At 39.0% G+C, this 25,329-nt stretch overlaps 1 protein-coding gene across 2 annotated transcripts in view; it reads right to left on the bottom strand.

Moving 5' to 3' along the window:
- The window catches only part of TMLHE (trimethyllysine hydroxylase, epsilon), a 58,236-nt gene that overhangs the window by 27,741 nt on the left and 5,166 nt on the right, over positions 1-25,329 (bottom strand). For both annotated transcript variants that reach the window (XM_020912584.2, XM_020912585.2), the window contains exons 2-3: positions 19,107-19,288; positions 179-355 (exon numbers count right to left, since the gene is read on the bottom strand). In XM_020912584.2, the coding sequence (XP_020768243.2) occupies positions 179-355; positions 19,107-19,287 (358 nt within the window). In that variant the 5' untranslated portion in view covers position 19,288. The remainder of the gene's footprint in view (positions 1-178; positions 356-19,106; positions 19,289-25,329) is intronic.

The raw sequence follows: 25,329 nt of genomic DNA, 5'->3' as shown, positions 1-25,329 counted from the left end.
TACATAAATGGAATCATGCAGCTACATTTTTCCTTCACTGTAATTCCTTTGTGCTTTCCCCAAGTTATCATGCATATCAATCTTTCATTCTTTTTTTATTACTGAATAATTTTTCATTATGTGGATGATTTGTTTAACAAAAAGTACCCAAAGAAGACCAAGTCTCCTGTCCACTCACAAGTGAAAAAGAGTGTGGCCTCGTCCAGATGAATGGTCTTTGGCTGGATACATAAATCCACGCTGGCAGTGTCTAGGCTGCGCTGGTGAGTCTTAGAGTTGTAGCAAGAGGCCGAGCGGCAGTGGTCTCGAAGCCAGACATAATCAAAGCGCATCACATTGTTAGCATATTGCAGTTCTAGGGAAAAGATCACATTCTTTTATTAGCATTTATTACATTATTTATTCTATAAAAATAAATAAAATATTTAGGAAAACAAAAAAGTCTGGACTCAAAACTCCCTTCAAAAAGTCTTCTACCAACAAATGAGCGAGAGCAATGCAAGGGACACTGGCCCCTTACTAGATATTAAAATATAGCATGGAACAATTAAAATAGTGTGATGATGATATAGGAACAGGCAGACAAAACAACAGAAGAGTATAAAAAAATCCAAAAATACACATGAATGCATATGGAAATTTGGTTAGTAGAAACTGGTACATATAATCACTGTGGAAAATATGACTTTTTAAGTAAATGGTGTTGGGACAACTGATAATCATTTGGAAAACTATAAAATCGAGTCCATATCTCATATTGTCACCAGGTTTCCAAGATAAACTCAAAACAGATCAGAGTTCTAAATTTGGAAAATGAAGTCATTCATGTATATAAAAAGAAAACAGACATGGATAGAGGATATAAAGGAGGTCCTTGTACTATTCTTGCAACTTTCCTGTTAGCTTGAAGATGTATCAAAAGAAAAAGTTACCAAAAAATATCAAACACTTTCTTATACATCAGATTATTCATTTAGACAGGATAAATAAAAATGAGTTCAAATTTATAACAGGAATAAAAACTATAAAGTGTCTTGGAATAAATGACAATGTGGAAGATAACTATGGAGAAATTCTGAAGGACTTGAAGGAAATGTGAATGGAAAAATATGCTCACAATTGGGCAGATTCAAAAATGAAAAGACAGAAATTCTTCCATAAATTAATGCACAAAACTCCATGTACTTCCAACCCAAATCCCCATGAAAATTTTCATGTACTGGACAGGCTAATTCCAAGATTCATATTCAGAATTAACAAAGCAATAATTTTGACAAAGAAAAAGAAAGGTTTGGAAGGGAAGTCTTACTAGGTATAAAAATATATTATAAAGCTACAGTCATTTAAAAGTATGATATTCATGCAGAATGGACTAAGAAATCAAGGGAACAGAATAATCTCAAAATAGACCTAAGTGTATATAGAAATATGGTATATGTTAAAGGTGGCATTTTGCAATTCTAGTTAAATGATAGATTTTTCAATAATTAGTTTTAGAAAAATGAATATTTGAAAAAATGTATAGAACAGACTTTTGGACTCTGTGGGAGAAGGCAAGAATGGGATGATCTGAGAGAACAGCATTGAAACATGTATATTATCAAGTGTGAAACAGATCACCAGCCCAGGTTGGATGCATGAGACAAGTGCTCGGGGCTGGTGCACTGGGAAGACCCAGAGGGATGGGATGGGGAGGGAGGTGGGAGGGGGATCAGGATGGGGAACACATGCAAATCCATGGCTGATTCATGTCAATGTATGGCAAAAACCACGACAATATTGTAAAGTAATTAGCCTCCAACTAATAAAAATAAATGGAAAAAATACTGGAAAAAATAAAAAATAAAAAAATAAAAACAAAAACAAAAAAAAGGAAAATAAAAAAAGAAAAAAATGATTCTAGATTCACATCAGCTTCAACAGTAAATTACTGATAAAGTAAAATATAAAACATAAAACTATTATATTGACAAATTTGAAGAAGGAAAAGTATTTTAATATGGCACATAAAGCATAAAAGATAATGTGTATGTGAAAATAAAAAACTTGTTTTGCAAAGTGTAAACAAGTTAAAATACAACAAGAAAAAGATTTCAACATAAAAGGATTAATACCCAGTATATTGAATAAATCCTTATGATCATTAGGATAAAAACACAGTAGAAAAACAACTGAAGGATATCAATAGGAAAGTCACCAGCAGTGAACAGTAAATGCATGCACTCCTCTAATTTAGGAGTAATCAGAGAAATGGGTATTAAGATATCATTTTTTATTCATCAGAGTGACAATTTTTTTAAAGTTCAATTAAAACATGTGTTTTCAAATGATGTGGGGAAATGCATGCTCTCAAACATTGGTAATGTGAATATAAATTGGTGATGACACACTGAATGGCAATTTGGAAGTTTCTATGAAAATAATTAAAAAAAAATATGTATATTACTTTCCTGACTCAGAAATTCACCTCTCAGTACTTACCTTATGGAAACTGTCACATGCAAGGAGGTATGCACAAGGATATTCATAATAGTTTTCTTTATAATAGCAAAATAATTAGAAAATAAGATTGTCTATCAGTGGGGCAGTGAAGGAACAACTGAATAAACTGTGGTATATCCTTGCTGAGAAACTAATCAACAGTTTAAAAATGCAGTATATCTACACTCCTCAAATTGACTTTGTACAATGTTACAATTCTCTTTTTAAGGACAGGAAACTAAAGCTCAGAGATGTTAAATTAATTTGTAAGATCATATAATCATTAGGTGTGGAGGTAGGACAAGAATTCAAGTTGTCCAACCCCAAAGTCCTATGCTAGTGTTACTCAAAATGTATTCTTAGGAATCTGAGATTTAGACTTCAGGAAAGGCAGGGTAAGGAGCTTGGAAAATCTTCTCCCCCAATAATAATGATAAAACTGGACAAAATTATCAAATAACCATTTTGGGACCCTGTAAATTGACCAAAGGTCTCCAGCAAATTAAAAAGCATTTAGTCAAGAAAAATGATTGAATCCCCACACAGTGGGGATCTGTGTGCTTTAGCTTGAGGTGCTTTCCCCCCTAGTTTACCCCCAGCAGTTCCATCAGCAGTAGATGTACCAGGACAGGGAAACCAAGAAAGCCAGCTGACATACTGGTTAGGGCAAGCAATAGACCAGCAGAACAATCAAGAATCTATGAAGGGGATCAAGGGAAGGGGACAGCTCTAGTGGGCCTAGGAAAGCTCCCCTCACATGCCCAGTGTTCAGCAAGGCTGTGTGCATACTTAGGAGAGACTGGAAAGGGCCTTAGTTATCTACATGTCCCTGGAGGAATGTATGGCCCTCTGCCGGCACAATGGAAACATGTCAAGTGTGGCAGAATCTGAAAGCCAAGGCAAACTTATGAAAAGCCTAAACTTTGTGTGCCCCAATCCACATACAGTTGCAATGGCAACGGATGGAAACCTTACTGGCTAAATGTTTTTAGCTTAACCTCTGTGCAATTGTTAGCTGGCCACTAAACTGTACCACCTCTTCATGGATCATAGCCTTGTTGAGGTGAAGGGGCTTATCTAACTCAATGAGCTATGCTGTGCAGAGCCACCCAAGATGGACAGGTCATAGTGGAGAATTCTGACAAAATGTGGTCCACTGGAGGAGGACATGGCAAACCACTCCAGTATTCTTGCCTCAAGAACCCACAGACAGTATGAAAAGGCAAAAAGATATGACACTGAAAGATGAGCCCCCCAGGTCAGAAGGTGTCCAATATGCTACTGGGGAAGAGTGGAGGGCAATTACTAATAGCTCCAGAAAGAATGAAGCAGGCTGGGCCAAAGCAGAAATGATGCTCAGTTGTGGATGTGTCTGGTGGTGAAAGTAAAGTCCATGCTGTAAAGAACAATATTGCATAGGAACCTGGAATATTAGGTCCATGAATCAAGGTAAATTGAGTGTGGTCAAGCAGGAGATGGCAAGCACATCAAAATCTTAGGAATCAGTGAACTAAAATGGACAGGAACAGCAAATTTAACTCAGATGACCATTGTATCTACTACTATGGGCAAGAATCCCTTAGAAGAAATGGAGTAGCCATCATAGTCAACAAAAGAGTCTGAAATGCAGTACTTGGGTGCAATCTCAAAAATGACAGAATGATCTCAGTTCATTTCCAAGGCAAACCATTCAACATCACAGTAATCCAAGTCTATGCCCAACCACTGATGCTGAAGAAGCTGAAGTTGACTGGTTCTATGAAGACCTACAACACCTTCTAGAACTAACATCAGTCAAGAGATACCTGGAATCACAGGCAAGTTGGATCTTAAGAGTTCAAAATGAAGCAGTGCAAAGGTTAAGAGAGTTTTGCCAAGAGAATGCACATAGCAAACACCCTCTGCCAACAACACAAGAGACCACTCTGCACATAGACATATGCAGAAATCAATACCAAACTCAGATTGATTGTGTTCTTTGCAGTCAAAGATGGAGAAGCTCTATAGAGTCAGTAAAAACAAGACCTGGAGCTGACTGCAGCTCAGATCATGAGATCCTTATTGCAAAATTCAGGCTTAAACTGAAGAAAATAGGGAAAACCACCAGACTGTTTAGGTATGACCTTAATCAAACCCTTATGATTATACAATGGAGGTGAGGAATAGATTCAACAGATCAAATCTGACAGACAGAGTGCCTGAAGAATCTATGGACAGAGGTTTGTAACTATGTATAGGAGTCAGTGACTGAAACCATCCCAAAGAAAAAGAAATGCAAGAAGGCAAAGTGGTTGTCTGAGGAGGCTTTACAAATAGCTAAGGAAAGAAGAGAAGCAAAAGGCAAAGGAGAAAGGGAAAGATATACCCAACTGAATGCAGAGTTCCAGAGAACAGCAGGAGAGATAAGAAAGCCTTCTTAAGTGAACAGTGCAAAGAAATAGAGGAAAACAATAGAATGGGGAAGACTAGAGATCTCTTCAAGAAAATTAGAGATACCAAGGGAATATTTAACGTAAGGATAGCATGATTAAAGGACAGAAAAAGGTAAGGACCTAACAGAAGCAGAAGATATTAAGAAGAGGTGGCAAGAATACACAGAAGAACTATACAAAAAAGGTCTTAATGACCCAGATAACCATGATGGTGTGGTCACTCACCTAGAGCCAGACATCCTGGAGTGTGAAGTCAAGTGGGTCTTAGGAAGCATTACTACAAACAAAGCTAGTGGAGGTGATGGAATTCCAGCTGAGCTATTTCAAATCCTAAAGACAATGCTGTTGAAGTGTTGCACTCAATATGCCAGCAAATTTGTAAAACTCAGCAGTGGCCACAGGACTGGAAAAGGTCAGTTTTCATTCCAATCCCCAAAAAGGGCAATGCCAAAGAATGTTCAAACTACTGCACAATTGCACTCATTTCACATGCTAGCAAGGTAATGCTCAAAATCCTTCAAGCTAGGCTTCAGCAGTACATGAACTGAGAACTTCCAGATGTACAAACTGGGTTTAGAAAAGGCAGAGGAACCAGAGATCAAATTGCCAACATTCATTGGATCATGGAGAAAACAAGGGAGTTCCAGAAAAACATCTACTTCTGCTTCATTGACTATGCTAAAGCCTTTGACTGTATGAATCACAACAAATTGTGGAAAATATTTAAAGAGATGAGACTATCAGATCACTTTACCTGCCTCCTTAGAAACCTGTATGCAGGTCAAGAAGCAACAGTTGGAACCTTACATGAAACAATGGATTGGTTCAAAATTGGGAAAGAAGTAGTGTCAAAGCTGTATATTGTCACCCTGCTTATTTAACTTATATGCAGAGTACATCATGTGAAATGCTGGCTGGATGAATCACAAGCTGGAATCAAGATTGCTGGGAGAAATATCAACAACCTCAGATATGCAGATGATACCACTCTAATGGCAGAAAGTGAAGAGGAACTAAAGAGCCTCTTGATGAGGGTGAAAGAGGAGAGTGAAAAAGCTGGCTTGAAACTCAACATTCAAAAAACTAAGATCATGGCATCCAGTCCCATCACTTCATGGCAAATAGAAGGGGAAAAAGTGGAAGCAGTGACAGATTTTATTTTCTTGGGCTCCAAAATCACTGTGGACTGTGACTGCAGCCATGAAATTAAAAGACACTTGCTCCTTGGAAGAAAGCTATGACAAACATAGACAGCGTATTAAAAAGCAGAGACATCACTTTGCCTACAAAGGTCCATATAGTCAAAGCTATGGTTTTTCCAGTAGTCATGTACAGATATGAGAGTTGGACCATAAAGAAGGCTAAGTGCCAAAGAATTGATGCTTTTGAATTGTGGTGCTGGAGAAGACTCTTGAGAGTCCCTTGGACTGCAAGGAGATCAAACCAGTCAATCCTAAAGGAAATCAACCCTCAATATTCATTGGAAGGACTGATGCTGAAGCTGAAGCTCCAATACTTTGACCACCTGATGCGAAGAGCTGACTCATTGGAAAAGATCCTGATGCTGGGAAAGATTGAAGGCAGGAGGAGAAGGGGGCAACAGAGGATGAGATGGTTGGATAGCATCACCGACTCAATGGACATGAGTTTAAGCAAACTCTGGGAGATAGTGAAGGACAGGGAAGCCTGGTGTGCTGCAGTCCATGGGGTCACAAAGAGTCAGACATGACTTAGCAAGTGAACAACAAATAAGAAATTATATAACAACTGCTGATATTTTGAAATGGGACTATTATTTGGTAGTAACCTGAAGTTGGAATTCTTGACTTAGGATCCATGGAATGATATGTAAAACTGTGTGTGTGAGTGTGTGTGTAGTTCTGCATTTTTCTATGGATGGAACCTGTAGCTTATAACAAAATTTCTATGGGATTCATAAATTAAAATACTGAGAACCATTTCCTTGGAGTGATAAAAGTGATTTAGTGCCACCTGTAGCCAATATGACATCTCTGTATCCTTCGAGCTCTTGCACATGCAGTTCCATCTGAATGGAACACTCATCCATACCTTCTCCCCATTTTCCCCTTGCCTAATTCATATTTAATATTCATGACTCTGCAAAGATTCTGTAAGCAGTCATTTGTAACTCTTTAGTTTGGGTTAAGTATCTCTCCTCTTTGTTCTTACAGCACCCTATATGTTGTCTAAAAGCATTTATCACATTGTCTTATAATTGTCCATGTGTTTTTGCTATAAGACAGTACCTTGATGATAGGGAACATGTCTTTTTCATCACTGCGTGCTTGGCACTTATCACAATGCCTTGCTTCCGGTACACGCTCATTAAATGCTTGTTGAGTAAATCAATGAGCAGTGGTGAAGCTATCCTATTGGTGACTCCAACATAGGTCACATATCAGAAATGAGAATATCCTCTCATCAAAACTATAGATGATTGTCTCCTTCCCTATTAGATATCCAGGTTAGAAGTTTCTGTTCTTGCCATTTTTCTGCTTGAAATGATGGTCTCCTGTAATTAAGTGACCATCTTTTCTTTCAAAATCTAGCTAAAAATTAAATTAATGCAAAGAAGCTTCCTTGACTGTTGACTAACTCCGCATTTTTCTTGAAATTAATTATTTGGTAAGTATCAACTTGCATATGGCATAAGTTATTTATGCTTGTTATATTTACTCATTTTATATTTAATGGATACTACATCTTACATTAAGGTATGGACTACCATCTCTGGCTCTCTAGAAGTTCTCAGGTCTGTGTAAAGTTGGCACTGAGCAAATGTTTATTAATTAGGCCCAGCCAAAACGTAAATACAGAAGAGAAAATTTGGACCCATCTTAACTCATCTCTCTAGCAACCTACATTTAACCAATCATCAAAGTTTGTTGGCTCCGCCTTCTAAATCACTCTGAAATCCATGTGACATCTCCATTTACACCTTTTTCTTCTGCCACATTCAGGCAATCACCATCTCTAACAGTGGGCCTCTATAAAGTGATTTTTAAAATCAGAGTAGTAAAATTAGATTGAACTTTGGAAAACCGGCTCTAGTTTCTGGATCATCGGGGGAACAAGACAAGGCTGTAGTAATCCTGCAGTTGACTCACTGTTGCTTTGAAGCTTATGCATCTCCTGAGTCACTTTTTATTTTTAAATAAATGATGATCAGGTTACTGCTTTCCACTGTCACCCCTGTCATCCCTTTCCTGTCATCATTCTTGGCAACTTCATCATCATTAATTGTAATATCTTCATAGTTTTCATTTCAAACACCCAATATTCTACCTAGTGTTCCTTTTCCAGCTCAATTATTCAGGCACTGTTCACTCTAACAATCCTTCACCTCCACAAAGATCTCCGATCCATTGACAATAAGTTTCTTTTCGTTATCCATCATCTTGTCTCCTTTAATGTCTTTGCTTCCCTCCTTGCAGGGCGCAGCTTCCATGGACTGTCATTTTCATCAATTCCTTGCAAACACCCTTAACTCTCTTCCCCCCATCTCCCTCTACCACGCTTCCCTGACAAAACTCGGACCCTGATAAATTCAAGTCAACACCTCCGGTATGCCTGCAGCCCACCAGCTAAACATTGTTAGAGAAAAAATAAATGTAAACTGCGTTGGTTCATTTCAAAATCACCAAAATATCAAGTGAGTACTCAACACTGCCAAACAGCCTTTGCATAACTTTTTAGTATAATCACTCACTCACTCTCTGAGAACACTATTATACATTGTCTCTTCTCTCTTCAAACTGCCAATACCACCTCTCCCTTCCCACTTTCAACTGATGACCTTGCTTTTGAATACGGAGGCAATTAGAAGACAATCTCCACAAACCCATGCTCCATATCCAGCCACTTACATACATTTGTATACATATATTCTGCCTTCCTTCTTGTTAGTATGGTTAAAATATCTGGGCATTTAAGGCCAACACTCTCATTTATGAATGAAATTTCCCCCTCCTACTGGATCATTCTCATCAGTGACCATGTTGTAATATCTTCCATCTCAAAATAATATTCCCCTGGTTTCCAGGTTTCCACTACCTTCTCCAACTCCCTCTTTCTTAATAAGCTTGTTTTTAATTTTATAATGGTGTTAGGTTTATAGAAAAGGTGCAAATACAAATAATTCACATATAACAGTTGCCCAGTTCCCCCATTACTATTATCACACAATAGTATGATAAATTTTTGATGATGAATGAATATTGATATATTATTTATTAAATTCCCAAATTTATTTGAATCATTTGTTGTTGTTCAGTCACTAAGTCATGTCTGACTCTTTGCAACCCCATGGACTGCAGCATGCCAGGCTTCCCTGTCCTTCACTGTCTCCTGGAGTTTGCTCAGATTCATGTCCATTGAGTTGGTGATGCCATCTAACCATCTCATCCTCTGTCATCCCCTTCTCCTCCTGTCCTCAATCTTTCCTGGCATCAGGGTCTTTTCCAATGAGTCTACTCTTTGCATCAGGTGACCAAAATATTGGAGCTTCAGCTTCAGCATCAGTCCTTCCAATGAATATTCAGGGTTGATTTCCTTAGGATTGACTGGTTTGATCTCCTTGCTGTCCAAGGGATTCTCAAGAGTCTTCTCTAGCACCACAGTTCGAAAGCATCAATTCTTCCATGCTCAGCCTTCTTTATGGTCCAACTCTCACATCCACACATGACTACTGGAAAAATCATAGCTTTGACTATATGGACCTTTGCTGGTAAAGTGATATCTCTGCTTTTTAATATGCTGTCTAGGTTTGTCATAGCTTTTCTTCCAAGAAGCAAGCATCTTTTAATTTCATGGCTGCAGTCACTGTCCACAGTGATTTTGGAGTCCAAGAAAATAAAGTCTGTCACTGTTTCCATTTTTCCCCTTCTATTTGCCATGAATGATGGGACTGGATGCCATGATCTTCATTTTTGAATGTTGAGTTTTAGGCCAGCTTTTTCACTCTTCCTCTTTCACCAAGAGCTCTTTAGTTCCTCTTCACTTTCTACCATTAGAGTGTTATCATCTGCATATCTGAGGTTATTGATATTTCTCCCAGGAATCTTGATTCCAGCTTGTGCTTCATCCAGCCCAGCATTTCGCATGATGTAATCTGCATATAAGTTAAATAAGCAGGGTGACAATATACAGCCTTAATGTACTCCTTTCCTAATTTTTGAATCTCATTAGTTTTCCCTTAATGTCATTTTTCTGTCACAGGATCTCATCCAGGGCCCAGGTTACATTTAGCCATGTCTCCTTAGGCTACTCTGGATTGTAACTTTACTTGGTTGTGATGATCTTGAGAGTTTTGAGAGGTACTAGTCAGGCATTTTGTTAGAATGTCCCACAATTTGGGTTTATCTGATACTTTTATTGTGTTTAAATTGGGGTTACATGTTTTTGGGGAGATAGCCACAGAAGTAAGGGGCCCTTCTCACCAAATCCTATCACTGGTATATGCTATCAAAGGTAGGGTTTGCTAGGTTTCTCTTCTTAAGAGTTACTCTCCCCCGCTCCTTTTACACTCTATTCTTTGGCAGCAAATCACTAAGTACAGCCTGCCTTCCAGGACAGAGGAGTTAAGATCCACCTCCATTGTTGGGGGAGGAGGAATATCTATATAAGTTATTTGAAATTCTTTTGTATGGGAGATTTATATCTACTCTCCCCATTATTCAATCATTTATTTATATCAGCATGGATTCATGGACATTTATATTTTGTGTTATAATCCAATATTACATCATTTATTTTCTTGCTCGAGCTGTTCCAGTTTTGGCCATTAGAAGTTCTTTCAGTTAGCTCCTGTGTCCCCTGAACATTGCCTCATAATTTTTTCTGAGCACTTGCTTACTTTCTGAAACTACAAGATGCTCCAGGCTCATCTTGTATCTTCCCTGGCCCAGCCCTAGAATCATCCATTCTCCAAAAGGCTTTGGTTCCTTTCACTAGAGAATGGTATTAGAAACCAAGATCTGGGTGCCAAGTGTGCTCATTGCTACTGGGGTGTCATTATTCCCAGGACCTCTTAGTGGATAGAGCTAGAAAATATACTAATCTATGTGTAAAAACATATCTATACAGTTGACCCTTTAACAACACAGCTTTGAACTGCACAGGTCCACTGATACACAGAATTTTTTTCAATAGTACATACTACTTATTATACAATCTGTGGTTGGTTCAATTCGAGAACGCAGAAATGTGGATAGAGGGAACCACACATACAGAGGGCAATGTACAAGTTATATGCACATTTTTGACTGCACAGAGGATTGGCACACATAGCTCCTGCATTGTTCAAGGGTCAATTGGAATTATTTCTGTATCTTCACATCTTTCTATATGAGGCTAAACATGAGTTTATACTGATGTCTCCAACTATAATGCAATACCACATTGATTCATTCTAGCAATCCTTCTATACTTATCTGCAACTAATTTGTTTTCTGTCCTTATAGTTTTGCCTTTAATAGATTTTATGTCATTCCTTTTTATTACATTGCATGGATGTGCTATAGTTTACCACTTGACCTGTTGAAGGGTATTTTGATAGCTTCCCGCTTTTGACAATTATGAATAAAGTGGTTATTCACATGTGGGTTTTTGCTGTAGCCATAAGTTTACAAATCAGTTGGGTAAATACCTAGAAATGCAACTGTTGACAAGTTCACGTTTATAAGAAACTACCAAATTATATTCTAGAGTGGCTGTATCATTTTTGCAATATCACCAACGATGAACAAGGAGTTCCTACTGCTCTGCATTCTTGTCAGCATTTAGTATCACCAGTTTTCTTGGATTTTAGTAAGTCTAATAGGTGTTTAGTGGCATCTCATTGTGGGTTTATTTTGCATTTACTAATTTGAAATGATGTTGAGCATGTTTCATATGCTTATTCGCCATTCTTTTGTCTTGTGGTAAGATGACTGTTCAGCTCTTCCTGCCCTTTTAAAAACTGGGTTGTTTTTCTTATTTTTAACTTTTAAGAGGTCTTTTTGAAATTTTTTCTCAGGTATGTTGTTTGCAAATATTTTTTCCAAGTCTATGTGGCTTTTCTTTTCATTCTCTTAACAGTGTTTTTAACAGAGAATGTTTTGAATTTTGTGACTACAGCCATGAAATTAAAATATACTTACTCCTTGGAAGAAAACCTATGACAAACCTAGACAGCTTATTAAAAAGCAGAGACATTACTTTGCCAACAAAAGTCCATCTAGTCAAAACTATGGTTTTTCCAGTAGTCATGTATGGATATGAGAGTTGGACCATAAAGAAAGCTGAGCACCACAATGAGGTACCATTACACGCCAGTCAGGATGGCTGCTATCCAAAAGTCTACAAGCAATAAATGCTGGAGAGGGTGTGGAGAAAAGGGTACCCTCTTACACTGTTGGTGGGAATGCAAACTAGTACAGCCACTATGGAAAACAGTTGTGGAGATTTCTTAAAAAACTGGAAATAGAACTGCCATATGACCCAGCAATCCCACTTCTGGGCATACACACTGAGGAAACCAGATCTGAAAGAGACACGTGCACCCCAATGTTCATCGCAGCACTGTTTATAATAGCCAGGACATGGAAGCAACCTAGATGCCCATCAGCAGACGAATGGATAAGGAAGCTGTGGTACATATACACAATGGAATATTACTCAGCCATTAAAAAGAATTCATTTGAATCAGTTCTAATGAGATGGATGAAACTGGAGCCCATTATACAGAGTGAAGTAAGCCAGAAAGATAAAGACCAATAGAGTATACTAACGCATATATATGGAATTTAGAAAGATGGTAACAATAACCCTATATGCAAAACAGAAGAAGACACACATATGTACAGAACAGAATTTTGGACTCTGGGAGAAGGCGAGGGTGGGATGTTTCGAGAGAACAGCATCGAAACATGTATATTATCTAGGTGAAACAGATCACCAGCCCAGGCTGGAAGCATGAGACAAGTGCTCAGGCCTGGTGCACTGGGAAAACCCAGAGGAATCAGGTGGAGAGGGAGGTGGGAGGGGGGATCGGGATGGGGAATACTTGTAAATCCATGGCTGATTCATATCAATGTATGGCAAAAACCACTACAATATTGTAAAGTAATTAGCCTCCAACTAATAAAAATAAATGGAAAAAAAAAAGAAGAAACTGAGCACCAAAGAATTGATGGTTTTGAACTGTGCTGCTAGAGAAGACTCTTGAGAGTCCCTTGGACTGCAAGGAGATCCTTGAAAAACGTGGCTTTGAACAATTTGGGTCCACTTATATGCAAATTTTTTCAATAGTAAATACTACACTACTACATGATTTGCAGTTGGTTTGATCTGTGGATGTATAACCACGTATATGAATGAACTGAATATATAAAGAAGACCAACTATAAATTACAATCAGATTTCTGACTGCTCAAAACGTTGGTACCCCTAACCTCTGCGTTGTTTAAGGGTCAACTGTACTATGGTAATTTAAGCCTTTGACTTATTTTTTCCAGAAGTGCATTGGCTATTCTGATATCTTTGTCTTTCCACACACATTTTAGAATCAGTTTGTCAATATGTATAAAAAATGTCTTCTGGGATTTTGAATGGGATTGCACTGAACCTGTAGATCATATTGAGAATTCACATCTTAACAATATTGAGTCTTCTAATCTATGGTTATGGAATGTGTTTTCAGTTATTTATGTTCTTTCATTTTTTAATCAATGTCTTGTAGCTTTTTTGTACAGATTCTGTGTGTGTATTTATTGCCATACATCTCCCTCCAACTAGTGCTTTAGTAGCTTACCACAGATTTTGATAAGTTGTATATTCATTTTCATTTAGACTGAGATATATTTAACTTTCCTTGAGACTTATACATTTAAAGGTAGTGTATAACTTAAGTTCCAAATATTTGTGACTTTTCTAACTTTCTGTTATTGATTTCTAGTTTTTTTTCTATTATGGTCTCTATATGTTTGTTAGAATCCTTTAAATTTTGAGCTTTGTTTTATGGCTCAAAATGTGGTCTACCTTTATGAATGCTTCATTTACACTTCAGAACAATGTGCACTTTACTGTTGTTGGATGGATTGTTGTATAAATGCCAACTGGGTCAAGTTGGTTCATGGTACTTAGTTAATATATCGGTTACTATGTGTGTGTATGTGTGTTAGTTGCTCAGTTGTGTCCAACTCTTTGTGACTCCATGGACTGTAGCTCACTAGGCTCCTCTGTTCATGGAATTCTCCAGGCAAGAATACTGTAGTGGGCTGCCATTTCCTTCTCCAGAGGATCTTTCCAACCCAGGGATCAAACCCATCTTTCCTGCACTGTAGGCAGATTCTTTACTGTCTGAGCCACCTGGGAAGGCCATCAGTTACTGAGAGAGGTATTAAAACCTCCAAATGCAATTGTGAATTTATTTCTACTTTTATCTCTCTTTAAGAATTTTCCACAGTTTGTTGTGATTCACACAAAGGCTTTGGCGTAGTCAATAAAGCAGAAGTAGATGTTCTTCTGGAACTCTCTTGCTTTTTCTATGTTATCCAATGAATGTTGGCAATTTGATCTGTGATTCCTCTGTCTTTTCTAAATCCAGCTTGAACATCTGAAGTTCTCAGTTCATGTACTGTTGAAGCCTAGCTTGGAGAATTTTGAGCATTACTTTGCTAATGTGTGAGATGAGTGCAACTGTGTGGTAGTTTGAACATTCTTTGGCATTGCCTTTCTTTGGGATTGGAATGAAAACTGACCTTTTCCAATCCTGTGGCCACTGCTGAGTGTTCCAAATTTGCTGGCATATTGACTGCAGTACTTTGACAGCATTGTCTTTAAGGTCAGCTGGAATTCCATTACCTCCACTAGCTTTGTTTGTAGTGATGCTTCCTAAGGCCCACTTGATTTTGGACTCCAGGATGTCTGGTTCTAGCCTTTGATTGTGTGGATCACAACAAACTGTGGAAAATTCTTAAAGAGATGGGAATACCAGACCACCTTACCTGCCTCCTGTGAAATCTGTATGCAGGTCAAGAAGCAACAGTTAGAACAGGACATGGAACAACGGACTGGTTCCAAATTGGGAAAGGAGTACATCAAGGCTATATATTGTCACCCTGCTTATTTAACTTATATGCAGAATACATCATGCAAAATGCCAGGCTGGATGAAGCACAAGCTGGAATCAAGATTTCAGGGGAAAATATCAATAATCTCAGATATGCAGATGACACCACCCTTGTGGCAGAAAGCAAAGAGGAACTAAAGAGCCTCTTGATGAAAGTAAAAGAGGAGTGAAAAAGCTGGCTTAAAACTCAACATTCAAAAAACAAAGATCATGTCATCTGGTCCCATCACTTCAAGGCAAATAGATGGGGAAACAATGGAAACAGTGACAGACTTTCTTTTCTTGGGCTCCAAAATCACTGTGGATGGTGACTGCAGCCACGAAATTAAAAGACACTTGCTCCTTGGAAGAAATGCTATGACCAACCTAGACAGTATATTATAAAGCAGAGACATTACTTTGGCTACAAAGGTCTGCCTAGTCAAAGCTATGGTTTTTCCAGTAGTCACATATGGATATGAGAGTTGGACTATAAAGAAAGCTGAGTACCAAAGAATTGATGCTTTTGAACTGTGGTGTTGGAGAAGACTCTTGAGAGTCCCTTGGACTGCAAGGAGATCAAACCAGTCAATCCTAAAGGAAATCAACCCTGAATATTCATTGGAAGGACTGATACTGAAGCTGAAGCTCCAATACTTTGGCCACCTGATGGGAAGAGCTGACTCACTGGAAAAGACCCTGATGCTGGGAAAGATTGAAGGTGGGAGGAGAAGACAATGACAGAGGACAAGATGGTTGGATGGCATCATCGACTCAATGGACGAGAGTTTGAGCAAGCTCCAGGAGATGGTGATGGTGAAGGACAGGGAAGCCTGGTGTGCTGTAGTTCATGGGGTTGCAAAGAGTCGGACACAATTTAGCAACTGAACAGCAACAACAACTCAAGTTAAAGAAAAACATTTAAGTAGACTATATTTTTTAGAGTAGTTTTAGGTTCACAGCAAAACTGAGACAAAGTTTCAGAGAGATCCATATATCCTCCGTCCCCACCTCATCCCTTAACTTTTATCCTGAGTCTTTACATTTAAAACATGTTTCTTGTAGACAACATATAGGTGAATATTTTTTTATTCATTTTGACAATTTTTGTATTTCGACTGGTGTGATCAGACAATTTATATTTGAAGAGATTACCAATGTAGTTGACTTTAAATCTACCTTCTTGCTGTTTTCTATAGTTGTATTTATTCCTTACTTCCTTTCTTTTTTCTTCTTTCTCTGCCTTTCTGATTTTCATTGGATATTTTTTATGATTCCATTTTATCTCATTTCTTGACTTATTATTCACACTATTTAAAAAAACATTTTAAAATTATTTTTCCAAATGTTTACAATGTACATTTTAAATAATCTAAGCCCACCTTTAGATAAATCTAGTGTCACTCAGAGTTGTATAGTATTTTGCATACCACTAGCTATGAAAAAGAGTTCTGATTCCTCATCATCCAATCAGAACTTGGTATTATAAATAGAATATTCCTAATTTCTCCCTCCTATCCTGTCATATTATTGTCACTTATTTCACTTTTGTATGTGCTATGAACACCAAACACATTGCTATTACTATTCAAATAGTTAAATTTTCACATAATTCAGAAGGAGAAAAGTTTGTTTTTTATCTTCATTCCTTTCTAACACTCTTTATTTTTATGTAGATCCACATTTGTTACCTATATAATTTTTCTTCTGCCAGAATAAATTCTTTTACAATATTTTGAGAAGTTAGATGAGAAAGTCTATTTCTCTATCACTTTTGAAGGATTGCTGGATATAGAATCATAGGTGGCAGTTTTTTTCCCCTTTAATGTATTAAAATTGTCATTCCGTTGTGTTCCTTCTTGTATAGATTCTCATGAGAACTTTACTGTAATTCTTATCTGTCTTCCTCTGAAGATAAAGTGTTTTTCTCCCCTCTGACTGCCTTCAATATTTGCTCTTTGTTTTTGCTCTTTTGCCTAAGTGTGGGGTTGTGTTTGTGTGTGCATTGTTTTTTAAAATGTATCCTAAGTTTCTCTAAGCTGCTTGAATATGTGGTTTGATGTTTGTCATGCAGTTTGGAAAGCTTTCAGAAATTATTTCCTCAAATATTTCTTCCGCTTAGTTCTTTCTTTCTTCTCCTTTTAGTATTCCATTCATATATATTATATAACTTTTGATATCATTCCACATTTCCTGAATACTGTTATGGTTTTTTTTTGTTTCCACTATCATTTTCTCTGTGCATTTCAGTGTAGGTAATTTCTATTGACCTATTTTTACATTCACTGACTATTCTTGGGTGTGTCTGATAAGCCCCACAAAGTCATTCTTCATTCCTGTTACTATGCTTTTGATTTCCTTTTGATTCTTTCTTGTATTTTTCTATCACTCTGCTGACACTATCCATCTGGTCTTCCATTTTGTCTACCTCTTCCATTTAGAATCCTTAAAATATTAACCACAGTTATTTTAAATTTCCTGACTGAAAATTTCAATACATATGTCACATGTGAGTCTAGTTCTGATGGTGCTTTTTCTCTTCAACTTGTGTTATTTCTTGCCTTTTAGCATGTATGTTTTGTAATTTTGTGCTTGTTGTTGACAGCCAGATATATTGTATAGAGCAGAAGATACTGAAGTAAATAGGACTTTATGGTGACTATATCAATCTGGCCAAGAGTTGTGCTGTGTCTGATGCTTGCTCTGTCTATGGGTACTAGAGGCTTTAAATCCCTTTCGTGAACTTGTTTTTACCTCTCCTCTTGGCCTTGTCCCTTTTCTTGGTGCTTCACCTCTGAGACAGTCTTTGTAGCTGTCATCCACTGCTATTTTAATGAAGACTTATTAGCTTGCTGGAGTCAGGGGAGGAAAGGGAATTCTCTGATCTTGGGATTAAGTCTAAGTCTTTGGAGTGCATCGTGAGTCTGTGTCTTGGGAGTATGGTCCTCACAGTGTTTTTGGCCCTTCCCAGGGTATTGCGTGTTGAACTGTATTCCCCCAAAAGATATGTTGAAGTTCTCACCTCTAATACCTGTGAATGAGACCTCATTTGGAAATAGCATCTTTGAAGATAATCAAGACAGGATGAGGTCATACTGGATTGGGGTGGGCCTTCAATCCACCGAAGATGCCCTTATAAGGAGAGAGAAATTGGAACACACAGAAGAGACCCAGTAAAGAAGGGTATGTAATGATGGAGGCAAAGAGTGGAGTGATGTTGCTACAAAGCCAAAGAACACCAAGGAGAGGGAAAGAAGAATTTCTCCTAGAGCCTTCAGAGAGGACATGGCCCTGCCAACAACTTCATTTCAGATTTTTTACTGCTAGAATTGTGAAAGAATAAATTTCTGCTATTCTCTGCTGACTAGTTTATGGTAAATTTATCATAGCAGTGCCAGGAAACTAAAACACAGGAGTAAAGCTTTTGGCCCCTCTGCCACCTAATACCTTCCCTGACTGTAGAATTTCCAGTCTATGTCTTTGAATTTCTCTTCCCTGTATAGTAGGCTCAAGCTCAGTCGCTCAAATGTGTCCACCTCTCTGAGACACCTGCCAGGCTCCTCTGTCCATGGGATTTCCAAGGCAAGAATACTGGAGTGGGTTGCCATTTCCTCCTCCAGGGGATCTTCCCAACCCAGGGATCGAACCCATGTCTCCTGCATTGGCAGGCAGATTCTTTACCACTGAGCCACCAGGGAAGCTCCCTCCCCTGTATACTGGGGGTTTGATTTTTTCTTTCCTTTTTCCTTAGATGACCCGGGGAGACAAAGTGCGGTGGACCATGGCAGACCTCCCTTCCCCTAGCTGGGATGAGATCTTACTATTACCCCATATTATTTCTGTCTTTCTCACAACCTGTAAAACAATCCTGGAAATACATGGGTAGAAGTTGTCACAACTCCACAGAAAGTATTTTCAGTCCACATGAAAAGCATGTGTCATTGCACAACAATGTAAATATACTTTACACTAACTGAAGTTTACACTTAAAATGGTTAAGATGATACATTTTATGTTACTTTTTTTTATCACAATTAAAAATAAAGAATCTGTCTCTACAAGTCTGTCTCTACAAGTCTTACCAAAGTGATCTTCATGTTGCTGCCAAACACAATTCAGGGACTTGGAGGCTGTATGGTGCCAATAGATGGCTAGTGGAAATAAGCTTTTGAAGTTGGACTGTTGAAGGGCCCAATGTGTGACCTGTCCCCTCAGCAGGTCCCGGAGCCTGCTTTGTAGGTGGGACAACCTGTGACACCACATCCTAGAAAATTCAACAACGAGAGTGTTAGTAACAATATAAAACAATGTTTATAAGGCTATAGGAATAACACTACATATGTAACTATGTAAAATAATTGATCTTATCTCAACCACAGAGCATTAAAGGAGAAATTCTGAAAAGCTAACCATAAGTGGTCAATAACTGTTACTTCTATTTTCTTACCAGCCACTCGTATTATGCACTGTAATCTTGCTTCCATCCCACTATCTAACTGAAGTGGTTCTTTAGAAGATCACTAATTTTAACCTTCCAACCACATATAAAGGTTGCCTTTTAGATCTTGTCCTTCTAGGACTCATCACTGTGACACTATTGATCATCCTTATCTTGAAGCCTTGAAACTTTCTTTTCCACTGATTATGTGTAATTGTGGGAGTTTCTTAAACTCTCAGTTACTCTGTTTTCTGTTCTGTAAAATGAGTATAACAATAATACTTTTCTCATGGGTTTAGTGTACTCAGAACTATGTTGTCACATAGTAAGAACTATATATGTCAGCTACTGTCATTCTAATCACCCTCATCACTATTGTTATTAGGGATAAACTATATCTATTGGCAAAAGTACCTTTCTCGGAGTTGCTGACACCCTGAGTGTGATGCTTTCATAAATATTAATAAAATAACACCATTTGCATATGATCTTAAAAGGAATTCATTCTGTGGGAAAAAAGGAGGTCATGCCACTTCAGAGAAGCTATATGGAGCTTGATGTGAACCTTCTCAATAACTCCTTGCAAAAATGCTTGCTTTGAGTGGATGTGTACATGTTACTATGTGGTATAAGTTGATAAAGGAACTGAATTTCATGCTGATGGGGGATGAAACCAATCACATATACCAAGTCCATAGCTAGAGACATAAGATAATTTGCTGATGAATGAGGGAGGTTTCTGAAATAGGTTAGGGTCTTCACCCCTGGAGGAGGGCATGCCAACCCACATCGGTATCCCTGCCTGGAAAATCCCATGGACAGAGGAGTCCTGGCAGGCTGCAGTCCATGGGGGTCACAAAGAGTCAGACATGACTGAGCGACTAAGCACAGGGTCTTCAGGGAAAAATCCAATTTAATTATCATATTAGGTAATGCCTCCAATTACCTGATCCTAAGCCACCTCTCAGCCTGACTTCCTATTATTTACTTCCTTGTACTTCTTTGTTCATAATTTCCCAGACTCACTATACTTTCTAAATTTTGAGAAACTCTTGTTCATGCTATTTGTTCCTCTAAAGTGGAAGCCCTTCCTACTCTCTTCTATTCATCTTTCAAGCATCAGTGGAGATATCATCTCATCTAAGTGTTCTGCCCTAAATTCTCAGAATGAACTAGCAGCTTTCTTTAGTTCTCTCATAACAACCTGTTTACGCCTCTGTCTTCCTTCTCAATACATTTTGTTGAAGTTGTATGCCTTTCTATTATGACATTGTTAATTGGCTATACTCTGATATAAACAAAAAGAAGTCAGACACAAAAAGCCATATGCTATATGATCCCATTTATATGAAACGTCCAGAAAAGGCAAATCCAAAGAGATAAAAGGTAGATTAGTGCTTGTTTACAGCTGGAGCAGCGGGGAGGGAGGAATTGGGGAATGACAGCTAATATGTGTGCAGTTTCTTTTTGTAGGGAGGTAAATGCTCTAAAATTAAATTCTGATGATTGCAAAAATTAAAAAAAGAAATTATATGTTTTTATGCTTTCCTACCAGTAAGACCTGGATACATCTCAACAGGAGGCCTATGGGTCATTCATGTTTGTACCCTAACATCTAGCATGGTTCCTAGTACTTAGGAGGATTTCATAAACATTTGTGGACATTGGATTGAATTAATTTTCTTCGAGGTTCATAGCATCTTTAAATCTGGTAAGGTGTCTGCTCTAAATCTTCACTTAAGTAATGGAAGTGTTGATGAGATCAAACCAAAGGTACGGTTTGCAATAGGCCATCTTAAACTCTTCCATTGCTTATGGTCTGTGATCAGCACTCTTTGAGTATGGTTATTAATACATAATTGTATTAATTATATAACCCACCAATATGGATTGATAATTCTTGTTCCCAAGGGTATCATAAAAGACTTGGTAAAATCTTGCTGAAATTGCATTCATTCAATGTACATGTTATAGCTGTCACATTTCCATAAACACCTCTAATAAAATTAGATCTGTGTGGAATGTCTTTGTTGATAACTTTGCAATTTTCTTGGTATTCATTTACTTGAAAATCTGTTCTAGAAGCTAACCAAGGACATATTTAGCTCATTGATTAGTAGATTGAAACTTCCTCCTTCTTTGTTAGAAGTGGTAATATACTTATAAAAAATTAACTGTTAAAGTGCCTTTCCTTATTCTTATTAATTCTTTTGATCATTGGGAATTGTTAAACAATATCAAGTTGTAACTTATCCATCCCAGGACACATGTACTTTTTCCTTCTGAGAACGTAGTTAACATTGTTCTGTCTTTGCAAATACGTGTTTATACAAGCCCAAGGTAATTTTGTGCCTTAATCCTTCAAAATACTAATCCTTTAGGCACATGCCATCTGCTATATTCATCCTTCTTTTTGATGTTTTATACATTATTCTTTCAAAAAAAAACAGCGCCTATGAGGTCATTGAAAAACTTCCCCTGCAACCCGTGTCTTCCCTCATTTCTCCTTTAATAGGATAATTTGCTGTTTCATGGTCAAAATGATGTTTCTGAGAGCTTCCCAATCTTTAGAGTCTAACGCCATCTTAATGTAAATTAAGGTCCAACAAGTATCAATCATCCTAAGAGAAACTTTTGGAGAACAGCAATTGCTAGAAATTCTAGTCAAGAGTAAGCAATTATATAATAGGTCAATCTGAACCTTTCCACGGTTATTGCTAAGGAAGACACATTCCCTCCTAAAAGGCTTAAAGCCAAGAGTCCATTTAGCCCCTGTCAATTTTTCCTTTCAAATGTCTCTCAGATTTGTTTTTCTCTTTCCATTCCTATAGATGCCTTCATCAGCTCATACCTGGACTACTGCCATAGACTAGATGGTTTCCTTGCTTCCATTCTATCCATATTCCAATCCACCTTCCATACTAGTGCCAGATTAATTTTCTTAAAACACTTTCAGCATATCACTCTCCTGCCTGAGACCTAGCTCAAATGTCACCTTTGTAAAATCTTCCTAACCCCCCTAGGAAGAGTTAGGAGCTGCCTACTCAGGGTTCTCACAGCGCTTTGTGCATACCCTTATGAGCTTACAACACATCCAATAATTACCTGCTAAATTACTTTTCTCTTCCATTCGCTGAGAGCTCCTGGAGGGCAGACCAAACTACTGACGCATCTCCTGGGCCCATCTATCTTGCCCCGTGCCTCACTGTCTTCACATACATGGTTTCCTCTGCCTGCTGCATTTCTCCCTCTCACTATTATGCTCAATTCATTGAACACATATTTATTGGGGGTCAACTTTGTGCCAGAAACTATTTTAGGCACTTGGGATTTATCAGGGAACAAAACTGACAAAAATGCTTGCTTGCATGGAGTTTATCTTCTAGTGGAAGGACAAAGATAAACATAATCAATAAATATTAGAAGGCAGTCAGAGCTATGCAGCAGGATAAAGGGGTACACTGAAGGAAGTAGGACTTTTAAACATGGTGATCAGGGTAGACTTTATTGAGAAAAATGACATTTGAACAAAAAGGAATAGTTCATGATGATATTGTTCTGGCGTAAAGGAGGCCAAAGCAAAAGCTCTAAGCTGAAATTGTATCTGTCATACGTATCTGTGTCTGGGCTTAACTAGTGCAAGAATATATTGGACTGCATGAATGAAGAGGATGCTCCTTTACATCAGGGTCTCAAAATTATATGCCCACAAGGGCTAGGTAAGAAACATAAATAGGTAAAGCAAAAGAGACAACAGGGAACTGTGGTGAGAGGAGTGAATCAAAGAATGCTTTGATCTGTCCAAAAATCCTAGCCACTACTCAGCTCTAGCTAATTATTGCCAGAGACTCTTAATGTTGCCATATTTGAGAGGAGCCAGATATGTATATTCTATGAGAAATATCCCAATCTGTAACGTTGACAACTGCATTAGTCCAGGTCCTCTGAAAAGGAGGTGCCATGACAGGCACAGATTGTACAAGTGGTTTATCTGGGGAAACATGTGAGAGAAAATGCAGACAGAGTCTGAGAAGTCCAGGAGAGCTGTTGCATTATGATGTAGGTCTAATCTCTGTGGAAGAGGGTAAATGCAAATCAAAACCACAATGAGATACCACTGCATACCTGTCAGAATGGCTATTATCAAAAACCCAACAAGTAACAAGTATTGGCAAGGATGTGGAGAAAAGGGAACCCTCCTACACTGTTGGTGGGAATGTAAATTGGTACAGTCACCGTGGAAAACAGTATAAAGATTTCTCAAAAAAGTAAAAATAGAGATACCATATGATCCAGCAATCACACTCCTGGGCATGTACCTTCAAAACCAAAACCACTAACTTGAAAACACATATGCACCTGTGTGTTTCAATGAAGCATTATTTTTTATTATTATTATTATTCTGATCGTTAGTTGTGACCCTCAAAAAACATTTCCATGTGAATCTAATTCATAAGCTAGAGCTATGCTTCCTAAAATCCTCCCTTCCATCTTCTCTGGTTCTCACACATCCTGCCACTGCTGTAGGGATGCTCACACTCCATGCTAAGTCGCTTCAGTCATGTCTGACTCTGTGCAACCCTACGGACTGTAGCCCACCAGGCTCCTCTGTCCATGGGATTCTCCAGGCAAGAATACTGGAGCGGGTTGCCATGCCCTCCTCCAGGGGGATCTTCCCGGCTGAGAGATAGAACCCACATCTCACATCACCTACACTGGAGGCAGATTCTTTACCGCTAGCACCACCTGTGCTGACCATGGGGATGAGCCAATACATCCATGATTCTTGGGGCTGTCAGGCAGCTGGGGACCACCAGCAGCCCACCAGGGAGGCCTGGCATGGGATATAGTAACACCTTAAACCTGTAGGGACTAGATGATGTGCTGGCTGAGCCCAAAGTTCTCCAGGGAGCAGCCTTGGGAGACTCTGAACACCAACAACCCTATGCAGGCATCTGCCCCAGGGCCAGGCGGGCTCAGTGACAAAGGGAGCGGTTCTGAGCCACTTGTGTTAAACCAACAGGTGGCACAGCTAAGTGCAAAACTTCACATTCCAAACTGCGGGGGACAGGAAGGGGAGTTGTTGGGTTCTTCCCCGCCCCCCTCCCCCATTCTCAAGCACGTTACAACACAGCTCTAAAGGCTGGCGGGCCGACTGCTGGGTGACAGCTTCGGAGTCTGGTGGGGGAGGACCCCGGCACCCTCTCATTAGCACTCTGTGTCTGCAAAAGGTCTGGGGAAGGAGTGAAAGCTCCCCAAGCATGCCCCCAGCCTGGACTACTCCTCTGTAACAATGGGCCCTCCTCCATCAGAAGAAACACACGTCCCTTCCCGAGCAGCAGAGTATGATCACAGCCAGTTGTTCCCGAGTCCAGGCTCGGGAGAGGAAGCCTCAGCGAGTGTCAGTTCAACCATGCGGCTCAACAGGTTGGCCGCCCACCTTGGCAGTCGGGCCCCACGCTTCTGCAAAGGGAGGACCCCTGGGCCTTGGGGGAATAAGACCGCCAGACACTGATGCTGCTTATAGCTCCCTGGGTAGCCCTGGGACCCCCCCCCAAGCCTTCCCTTCCCACCTGTTCAGCATCTGCTGAGTCTGTAACCAAGACCATTCCTTCCCCACCCTCCTTGAGGATCACATGCCTGCCAGCCACGACCCCTAAGTGGGCAAAGACCTGCCCCCTAAAATATATCACCATGTCCCCTCTAGAAAATACAAATCCTGAGATCTCACCTGGTGGTCAGTGCTTAAGACTCTGCACTCTCATTGCAGGAGGCATGGGTCTGATCCGTGGTCAGGGAGAACTAAGGCAGATCTCCCAGGTGGTGAGGTAGTAAAGAATCCGCATACCAATGCAGGAGATGCAAG

The sequence above is a fragment of the Odocoileus virginianus genome, unplaced genomic scaffold, assembly GCF_023699985.2.
Source record: "Odocoileus virginianus isolate 20LAN1187 ecotype Illinois unplaced genomic scaffold, Ovbor_1.2 Unplaced_Scaffold_16, whole genome shotgun sequence".
NCBI classification, from domain to species: Eukaryota; Metazoa; Chordata; class Mammalia; order Artiodactyla; family Cervidae; genus Odocoileus; species Odocoileus virginianus.
Note: the sequence above shows the minus strand (reverse complement) of the source record. Positions and strands in the feature narration are given on the sequence as shown.